The 10,720-nt window shown below is 65.3% G+C and overlaps 1 protein-coding gene across 1 annotated transcript; it reads right to left on the bottom strand.

The window, feature by feature from the left end:
• Window positions 1–245: 245 nt before the first annotated feature.
• PEX19 (peroxisomal biogenesis factor 19) lies at window positions 246–10,562 on the bottom strand (the record flags this gene model as incomplete). The annotated part of the gene is made up of 8 exons (XM_079547628.1): window positions 246–320; window positions 1,189–1,233; window positions 1,307–1,483; window positions 2,958–3,119; window positions 5,472–5,553; window positions 8,079–8,248; window positions 8,361–8,473; window positions 10,508–10,562. 8 exons carry the CDS (start codon window positions 10,560–10,562, stop codon window positions 246–248), a joined length of 879 nt encoding a protein of 292 aa, XP_079403754.1.
• Between the last annotated feature and the right edge of the window lie 158 nt (window positions 10,563–10,720).

The following is a 10,720-nucleotide window of genomic DNA, read 5'->3' as shown; positions in this document are numbered from 1 at the left end:
CAGGAACGTCCCCCCCAGCCCAGCACCCGACTCCTCCTGCCCTCAAAGTGACGTCCCATCCCCACGGGGACATCGGGGGACATCGGGGACGCCGCACCCAGCGCCGCACCCAGCGCCGCTCCGCGTCCCACGCAGCCGCGCGCCTCTCCTTCGTCCTCATCATCCTCACATCGGGCGTTAATGACCCTAATTAACGAGCCAGGGGGCTGGCCTCAACGCTCAGCAGCGGGGAGGGGACGTCGCTGTCACATCACCAGGCACTGCTCGCCGGTGGCCTCGGGCAGAGTCAGCCCCTCCAGGTCCAGGTTGAAGCCAGGGGGCTGCAGGGGACAGCGGGGATGGAAGAGAATGGGGACAGCTCAGCACCCCTGAGGCGGGACGTCCCCAAGGGGCACCGTCCCCATAGGGTGCCCAGACCTTCAGGGAAAGGGAAGGGACAGTGGGGGACAACTGGGGTTGGATGGAGATGGAGGCAGTGAGGGACAGTTGGGGACAACTGGGGTTGGATGGAGATGGAGGCAGTGAGGGACAGTTGGGGACAACTGGGGTTGGATGGAGATGGAGGCAGTGAGGGACAGTTGGGGACAGCTGGGGGTGGATGGAGATGGAGGCGATGAGGGACAGTTGGGGACAACTGGGGGTGGATGGAGATGGAGGCAGTGAGGGACAGTTGGGGACAACTGGGGGTGGATGGAGATGGAGGCGATGAGGGACAGTTGGGGACAACTGGGGGTGGATGGAGATGGAGGCGATGAGGGACAGTTGGGGACAACTGGGGACAATTATTGGGGACAGTTGGGGATGGTGGAGGGCAATTAGGGACGGCTAAGGACAACGGAATGCAAACTGGGGACAGTGAGAGACATTTGGGGGACAACTGGGGACAATCAGGGACTGCAGGGGACAATTGGAGACAGTCGGGAACCGCTGGGGACAGTTGGGGACAACTGGGAATGGTTGGTTGAAGGACAACCGGGAACTCATGGGGTTGGGTTGGGGCCAACTGGGGGGCGGCAGGGGACAGCTGGGATGGCTGAGAGCTGGGGGACACGTGGGGACAGTTGGGGAGACCTGTAGGGACAAGTAGGGACTGCTGGGGACAACCGGGGATGGTCGAGAGCTGAGGACAGTTGGGGACAACATGGAAAAGACCTGCAGGGACAGCTGGGGACACTGCGGGACACTCACCGCCTCACCAGCCAGCTCCTTGGGCGGGTGCCCCAGCTCCTGCAGCTGGAGAAGAGCAGCGCCCCATCAGCACCCGCCGCCAGCCCCGCGTCCCCCCACCGCGTCCCCACGTCCCCACCTGCTGCATCAGCTCCAGCACGGCCTCGAAGCGCGCCTTCCTGTCCCCCTCGCTGTCCTCGGGTCGCTCGGCCTCCAGCTGCTGGCAGATGCGGCTCATGACGCCGTGCTGCGCCCGGTAACGCTCGTACTGCTCCTCCGGCAGTGCCGCCCGGTGCCGCTGCAGCCACTCGGGGTACTGTGACAGTGACAAGGAGCTGCTCCCATTTGTCCCCTTCCCCATCCCCAGGGCCTTCGCCCCCCAGCCTCCCACCAGCAGCGCCCCACTGTGCGCCCCAGCGCTGCCTGGTGCTGCTGCAGCCGCTCGGGGTGCTGTGACAGTGACAAGGAGCTGCACCCACTGTCCCCAGTCCTCCCATCTGTCCCCTTCCCCATCCCCAGGGCCCTTGCCCCCCAGCTCCCCACCAGCAGTGCCCCGCCGTGTGTCCCAGCACTGCCCAGTGCCGCTGCAGCCACTCGGGGTGCTGTGACAATGACAACAAGCAGCTGCCCCTGCCATCCTCAGTCCTCCCATCTGTCCCCGTCCCCAGGACCCTCACCCCCCAGCTCCCACCAGCAGCACCCCGCTGTGCGCCCCAGTGCTGCCTGCTGCAGGCACTCAGGGTGCTGTGACAGTGACAACAAGGAGGTGGCCCCACTGTCCCCATCCCCAGGACCCTCGCCCCCCAGCTCCCCACCAGCAGCGCCCCACCGTGCGCCCCAGCACTGCCTGGTGCCGCTGCAGCTGCTCGGGGTGCTGCGACAGTGACAACAAGGAGCTGCGCCCACTGTCCCCAGTCCTCCCATTTGTCCCCTTCCCCATCCCCAGGACCCTCACCCCCCAGCCTCCCACCAGCAGCACCCCGCTGTGCGCCCCAGTGCTGCCTGCTGCAGGCGCTCAGGGTGCCGTGACAGTGACAACGAATATTGTGACCCCGCTGCCCCCAGCCCTCCTGCCTGTGTGCCCCATAACGCTGCGCTGCTCCTCCAACAGCATCACCCAGTGCCCCAGCAGCACCGCTCAGGGTGCTGTGACAGTGACAGCTAGGAGGTGGCCCTGCTGTCCCCATCCCCAGGGCCTTCGCCCCCAAGCCTCCCACCAGCAGCGCCCCGCCATGCATCCCAGTGCTGCCTGCTGCAGGCACTCAGGGTGCTGTGACAATGACAACAAGGAGGTGGCCCCGCTGTCCCCAATCCTCCCATCTGTCCCCATCCCCATCCCCAGGACCCTTGCTCCCCAGCTCCCACCAGCAGCGCCCCACTGTGCACCCCAGCACTGCCTGCTGCTGCTGCAGCCGCTTGGGGTGCTGTGACAGTGACAAGGAGCTGCGCCCACTGTCCCCAGTCCTCCCATCTGTCCCCATCCGCAGGACCCTCACCCCCCAGCTCCCACCAGCAGCGCCCCACTGTGCGCCCCAGTGCTGCCTGCTGCAGGCACTCAGGGTGCTGTGACAGTGACAACAAGGAGGTGTCCCCGCTGTCCCTGCTGTCCCCAGTCCTCCCATCTGTCCCCATCCCCATCCCCAGGGCCTTCGCCCCCCAGCTCCCACCAGCAGCGCCCCACTGTGCGCCCCAGCACTGCCTGGTGCCGCTGCAGCCGCTCGGGGTGCTGCGACAGTGACAAGGAGCAGCCTGTCCCTGCTGTCCCTGCTGTCCCTGCTGTCCCCCCTCACCTTGTCGGTGATCTCCTTGAGCGAGGGGTAGAGCACGTCACGGCTCAGCAGGTGCTGCAGCACGCTCTGCACCACGGGCAGCACGCCGCCCTCCCCGCTGCCCTCCTCCAGCCCCAGCCCTTCCATGGCCTTCGCCAGATCCTCCTCTGATGCTGCCGAGCCCTGCGGGTGACAGCGGGGACATTGGGGACACGCGCGCCTCTCAGTTGGTGTCCCTGAGCCTCGCGAGGATGTGGGGATGTTGGGGACACCGGGGATCAGGGGACAGCCCTCTGTATCTCCGGGTCCTGTGGGGATGTGGTGACATCAAGGCTGGGGACAGCCGTCTGCCCATGTCCCCAGGCCCTGTGGGGACACAGTGACATCAGTGACACCAAGAACCAGAGTTGGGGACACCCTTCGTTCCACATCAATAAGCCGTGTGGGGACACGGGGGGTTGGTGACATCAGGAACTGGAGTTGGGGACAGCCCACTATCCATGTCCCCAGGCCCTGTTGGGACACAGTGACATCAGTGACATCAGGAACCAGGGTTGGGGACAGCCCTCATTCCATGACACCGAGCTGAGTGGGGACAGGGGGGGTTGGTGGCATCAGGAACTGGAATTGGGGACAGCCCACTGCCCGTGTCCCCAGGCCTTGTGGGGACACAGTGACATCAGTGACACCATGGACCAGGGTTGGGGACACCCCAACACCCCTCATTCCATGTCACCAAGCCGTGTGGGGACACATGGGATTGGTGACATCAGGAACTGGAGTTGGGGACAGCCCACTGTCCATGTCCCCAGGCCCTGGTGGGACACAGTGACATCAGGAACCAGGGTTGGGGACACCCTTCATTCCACCAGGCCATGCAGGGACGTGGTGACTGACATGGGTGACAGCAGGGCTTGGTGACACCCCTCCATCCATCCCCTGGGTCCCGCAGGGACACAGCGATATTGGGGAGACCAGGGGTTGGGGACATCAGTGACATCAGGAACCAGGGTTGGGGACAGCCCTCATTCCATGACACCGAGCTGAGTGGGGACAGGGGGGGTTGGTGGCATCAGGAACTGGAATTGGGGACAGCCCTCTATCCATGTCCCCAGGCCCTGTTGGGACACAGTGACATCAGTGACATCAGGAACCAGGGTTGGGGACACCCTTCATTCCACGTCACCAAGCCATGTGGGGACACGGGGGGTTGGTGACATCAGGAACTGGAGTTGGGGACAGCCCTCTATCCATGTCCCCAGGCCCTGTGGGGACACAGTGACATCAGTGACACCATGGACCAGGGTTGGGGACACCCCAACACCCCTCATTCCATGTCACCAAGCCATGTGGGGACACGGGGGATTGGTGACATCAGGAACTGGAGTTGGGGACAGCCCTCTATCCATGTCCCCAGGCCCTGTGGGGACACAGTGACATCAGTGACACCATGGACCAGGGCCGGGGACACCCCAACACCCCTCATTCCATGTCACCAAGCCATGTGGGGACAGGGGGGGTTGGTGGCATCAGGAACTGGAGTTGGGGACAGCCCTCTATCCATGTCCCCAGGCTCTGTTGGGACACAGTGACATCAGTGACATCAGGAACCAGGGTTGGGGACAGCCCTCATTCCATGACACCGAGCTGAGTGGGGACAGGGGGGGTTGGTGGCATCAGGAACTGGAGTTGGGGACAGCCCACTGTCCATGTCCCCAGGCCTTGTGGGGACACAGTGACATCAGTGACACCATGGACCAGGGTTGGGGACACCCCAACACCCCTCATTCCATGTCACCAAGCCATGTGGGGACAGGGGGGGTTGGTGGCATCAGGAACTGGAGTTGGGGACAGCCCTCTATCCATGTCCCCAGGCTCTGTGGGGACACAGTGACATCAGTGACACCATGGACCAGGGCCGGGGACACCGTTCGTTCCACGTCACCGAGCTGAGTGGGGACACGGGGGGTTGGTGACATCAGGAACTGGAGTTGGGGACAGCCCTCTATCCATGTCCCCAGGCTCTGTTGGGACACAGTGACATCAGTGACATCAGGAACCAGGGTTGGGGACAGCCCTCATTCCATGACACCGAGCTGAGTGGGGACAGGGGGGGTTGGTGGCATCAGGAACTGGAGTTGGGGACAGCCCACTGCCCGTGTCCCCAGGCCCTGTGGGGACACAGTGACATCAGTGACATCAGGAACCAGGGATGGGGACACCCTTCGTTCCACGTCACCGAGCCGTGTGGGGACACGGGGGGTTGGTGACATCAGGAACTGGAATTGGGGACAGCCCTCTATCCATGTCCCCAGGCCCTGTGGGGACACAGTGACATCAGTGACACCATGGACCAGGGCCGGGGACACCCTTCGTTCCACGTCACCGAGCTGAGTGGGGACACGGGGGGTTGCTGGCATCAGGAACTGGAGTTGTGGACAGCCCTCTATCCATGTCCCCAGGCTCTGTGGGGACGTGGTGACGTTACTGAGACCAGCGGTTGGTGACACCAGGGCTGGGGACCCCCGTGCCCACCTGCAGGTCGGTGGCGTTCCGGGCCAGGCCGCTCAGCGTCTCCTTGAGGCACGAGGTGAACTCCTGCTGGGACGCGGCGTCACTGCCTGCGGGGTGGGACGGGGTGGGCAGGGGCTGCGGGACCCCCACCTCCCCCCACCTCCCACCCCATAACCCCTGAAGGACTGCGGGACCCCCGCCAGCCCCGCTCCTCCCATCCCATAATACCCCCGTGGCTGTGGGTCCCCCCAACCCTCTCATCCCACCCCACAACTCCCCCACAGGGCTGTGGGACTCCGACCCCCCCCCCCCCCCTCCTCTCACCCCACAGCCCCCCACTCCCCACGAGGCCCATTGTCCCCATTGCGGACGGCCTTATGGGGGTGGCTCAGCCCCCCCGTGACGGAGCGTCCCAACCCCACAGGGGGGGTCCAGGCCAACACGGGGATTCCCAGCCCCATATGGGGATTCCCAACCTCAGCAGAGTCCCCTTGGAGAAGCCCTGGACCCACAGGGGGGTCCCAGCCCCATAGATGTGAAGGGAGGAGGAAGCAGCCTTATACAAAGTTCCCAAACCCCATAGGGGGTTTCAGCCTCTTATAACAGCTCCCAGCCCCACATGGGCGCCCCAGCTCTCCATATGGGTTCCCAGCCCTATGGTGGGGGGCACCGATGGATCGATCCCAACTAACTGGACAGGGGGGGGGGGGGGGGTCCTGGTGCTACTGGGGGGAGGATCCCAGCCCCATTGGCTGCTCCCCAAGACCACCCCCCCCCCCACAGACCCCCCACAGCCCCCCCCAAAACCCCCCTAGAACCCACTGGAGCCCTCTGTGCCCTATTGTTCACCAGCCCTATAGGAAGTTCCAGCCCTACACAGGGGTTCCTCAGCCCCACATGGGTGCCCCGACCCTCTATAGGGGTTTCCAGCCCCATAGCAAGTTCCTAAACCCTATTCAAAACCCCATTCCTATACAGACGATCCCTATTTCACATGGGCGTCCCAGCTCTCCGTGCCCCATAGAGAGACTCCCCCCCCCAGCCCTCTGTGCCCCATAGAGAGACTCCCCCCCCCAGCTCTCTGTGCCCCATAGAGACTCCCTCCCCCCCCACAGCTCTCTATGCCCCATAGAGAGACTCCCCCCCCAGCACTCTATGCCCCATAGAAAGACTCCCCCCCCCCAGCTCTCTGTGCCCCATAGAGAGACTCCCTCCCCCAGCTCTCTGTGCCCCATAGAGAGACTCCTCCCCCAGCTCTCTGTGCCCCATAGACTCCCCCCCACAGCTCTCTGTGCCCCATAGAGAGACTCCTCCCCCAGCTCTCTGTGCCCCATAGAGAGACTCCCCCCCCAGCTCTCTGTGCCCCATAGAGACTCCCTCCCCCCCTCCAGCTCTCTGTGCCCCATAGACTCCCCCCCCAAGCTCTCTGTGCCCCATAGAGACTCCCTCCCCCCCTCCAGCTCTCTGTGCCCCATAGAGACTCCCTCCCCCCCCCCAGCCCCCCACAAAACCCGCCTAGAACCCACTGGAGCCCTCTGTGCCCTAATGTTCACCAGCCCTATAGGAAGTTCCAGCCCTACACAGGGGTTCCTCAGCCCCACATGGGTGCCCCGACCCTCTATAGGGGTTCCCAGCCCCACAGGGGAGGGGTTTCCAGCCCCATAGCAAGTTCCTAAACCCTATTCAAAACCCCATTCCTATACAGACGATCCTGATCTCACATGGGCGTCCCAGCTCTCTGTGCCCCATAGAGAGACTCCTCCCCCCCCCCAGCTCTCTGTGCCCCATAGAGAGACTCCTCCCCCCCCCCAGCTCTCTGTGCCCCATAGAGAGACTTCCCCCCCCAGCTCTCTGTGCCCCATAGAGACTCCCTCCCCCCCCACAGCTCTCTGTGCCCCATAGAGAGACTCCCCCCCAGCTCTCTGTGCCCCATAGAGAGACTCCCCCCCCAGCTCTCTGTGCCCCATAGAGAGACTCCCCCCCAGCTCTCTGTGCCCCATAGAGAGACTCCCCCCCAGCTCTCTGTGCCCCATAGAGACTCCCCCCCCAGCTCTCTGTGCCCCATAGAGAGACTCCCTCCCCCAGCTCTCTGTGCCCCATAGAGAGACTCCCTCCCCCAGCTCTCTGTGCCCCATAGACTCCCCCCCACAGCTCTCTGTGCCCCATAGAGAGACTCCTCCCCCAGCTCTCTGTGCCCCATAGAGAGACTCCCCCCCCAGCTCTCTGTGCCCCATAGAGACTCCCTCCCCCCCTCCAGCTCTCTGTGCCCCATAGACTCCCCCCCCAGCTCTCTGTGCCCCATAGACTCCCCCCCCAAGCTCTCTGTGCCCCATAGAGACTCCCTCCCCCCCTCCAGCTCTCTGTGCCCCATAGAGACTCCCTCCCCCCCAGCTCTCTGTGCCCCATAGAGACTCCCTCCCCCCCCTCAGCTCTCTGTGCCCCATAGACTCCCCCCCCAGCTCTCTGTGCCCCATAGAGAGACTCCCTCCCCCCCAGCTCTCTGTGCCCCATAGAGAGACTTCCCCCCCCCCCCCCCCCCAGCTCTCTGTGCCCCATAGAAAGATTCCCTCCCCCCCCAGGGATCCTGCCCCCCCCCCCCCCCAACCCCTCCGACCCCCCCCCCCCCACGGACCCACTCTCCCCGCCGCCTCCGACAGCTTCTGGAACTGCTCCACCAGATGCGGCTCCTCCTCCGCCAGCTCCTTCATGGCGCGCTCAAACTCCGCGGACGCCTGCGAGGCCAATTCGCCATCGAAGAGCTCCTGGAAGAAGCGCTCCTGCGAGGCGAACAGCGACTCCTTTTGGGGAGGGGGGGGGGGGGGGGGTCAGAGCTGTGGGGAGGGGTCTGCGCAGCTTTCCCCCCCCCCCCCCCCCCTCCAGCAGCCCTGGATGCGATGTAAAAAGGTTCACCTGCGCTGCGGCGCCGGGGGGTTTCTCAGTGGCGTTGGGGTCTCCAGGAACGTGGGGAGGTGGGGGGGGGGCCGGGGGGCCGGGCCGGGCCTTCTCAAAGTCATCCAGGGCACCTGGTGTGGGGGGGTGCAGTGAGGGGGTGACTCCCAGCCCCACAGATTCCCTCCCCCAGCCCCACAATTCTGCCAGACCCCCCCCACAGCCCTGCCCCCCCCCCCCCCATCAGAAGCAGCGCATCCACTGCCCCCCAATACCACCCCCCCCACAGCCCCCCGACTGCCCCACAGCCCCCCCAGTGGCCTCCCGGGGGGGGGGAGTCTCTCTATGGGGCACAGAGAGCTGGGATGCCCATGTGAGATCAGGATCGTCTGTATAGGAATGGGATTTTGAATAGGGTTTAGGAACTTGCTATGGGGCTGGAAACCCCTCCCCAGTGGGGCTGGGAACCCCCACTATAAAGGGCCGGGGCAGCCATGTGGGGCTGAGGAACCCCTGTGTAGGGCTGGAACTTCCTATAGGGCTGGTGAACCAAACCCCCCCCCCAGCACCCACCGCATCCCTCTGTGCCCTAATGTTCATCAGACCAGGAGCCCCACTGCCCCCCTCCCTCCCACCGCCCCATTGCAGCTCCACACCCCAATAACCCCCCCCAGACCCCACCTCACCCCCAGACCCCCCAAGCCGCCCCAGTGGGTTGTAGCCCCCTGCTAAACCCCCCCCTAAACTCCCCCTAACCGACCCCAGCCCCCCAGCACTGCCCAGAGCCCTGCACCCCCCCAGCCCTGGCTGGACCCCCAACACCCCCCCCTCCATCCACAGCTCCGCTGCAGCCCCCAGGACCCCTGAGTGCCCCATAACCTCTCCCAGGTGCCACTGTCCCCCCACAGACCCCCCACCCCCAAATTGCCCCATACCCCTAGCACTCCCTGTGCCCCCCCCAGCCCCACAATTCTTCCATACCCCCCCCCACAGCCCTACCCCCCACCCCATCAGAAGCAGCGCATCCTCTGCTCCCCAATACCACCCCACCCCCCCCACAGCCCTCAGACTGCCCCACAGCCCCCCCAGTGGTCCCAAATCCCCCCCCCCAGCACCCACCGCAGCCCTCTGTGCCCTAATGTTCATCAGACCAGGAGCCCCACTGCCCCCCTCCCTCCCACCGCCCCATTGCAGCTCCATACCCCAATAACCCCCCCCAGACCCCACCTCACCCCCAGACCCCCAAGCCGCCCCAGTGGGTTGTAGCTCCCTGCTAACCCCCCCCTAAACTCCCCCTAACCGACCCCAGCCCCCCAGCATTGCCCAGAGCCCTGCCCCCCCCCCCCAGCCCCTGCTGGACCCCCAATACCCCCCCCTCCATCCACAGCTCCGCTGCAGCCTCCAGGACCCCTGAGTGCCCCATAACCTCTCCCAGGCATCACTGTCCCCCCACAGACCCCCCACCCCCAAATTGCCCCATACTCTAGCACTCCCCCGTGCCCCCCCAGTCCCACAGCAGCCCCCAAACTGCTTTGAACCCCAACCACCCCCCCCCTCAGCACCCCATAGCCCCCCCAGGCCCCACTGCTCTTCTAAAATCCTCTAAACTGCCCCAAATCCCACAGAACCATAAAGAACCCCCACGGCCTCATAGAACCCTACAGTCAGCCCCCAGACCCCACAGAGCCCCATAGTCCCCCCCACAGCCCCCCCTTACCCACAGACCTCCGCAGACCCCTGTACCCCCACAGAACCCCACAGCTTCCCGTACCCCCCAGGACTCACAGCCCCTCCATACCCCCAATATCCCCAGGCCCAACGGAGTCCCATAGCCCCCCCATACCTCCAGCACCCCCCCGACCCCACACCCCCCATACCTCCAGCAGCCCCCGACCCCACAGCCCCCCCATAACTCCAGTGCCCCCAGACTCCATAGCCCCCCCATATCCCCAGTACCCCCAGGCCCAACGGAGTCCCATAGCCCCCCCATACCTCCAGCACCCCCCCAACCCCACACCCCCCATACCTCCAGCACCCCCCCGACCCCACACCCCCCATAACTCCAGTACCCCCAGACTCCACAGCCCCCCCATATTCCCACTACCCCCGACCCCACAACCCCCCCCCCACGCTCCCGGTACCCCCAGACCCCACGGAGCCCCGCTCACTCTCCAGCAACTCCTCCAGCTCCGGGTCCGATCCCGGCCCCGGCTCCGCCGCCATCTTCACGCCGCGCCACCTCCGCCGGAGGGATGGGGGCGTGGCCTCATAACCCCGCCCACTTCGCGCGACCCCCCCCCCCCCCCGGTCAAGCCCCGCCCACCGCGCGGCCGTGCCGCTGCATCCCCTGCACGGCCGCAAGGGGGCAGCGCGACTCACCC

The sequence above is a fragment of the Tetrao urogallus genome (assembly GCF_951394365.1).
Source record: "Tetrao urogallus genome assembly, chromosome: 28".
NCBI classification, from domain to species: Eukaryota; Metazoa; Chordata; class Aves; order Galliformes; family Phasianidae; genus Tetrao; species Tetrao urogallus.
The sequence above is the reverse complement of the archived record's forward strand: the minus strand, read 5'-3'. Positions and strand labels throughout refer to the sequence as shown.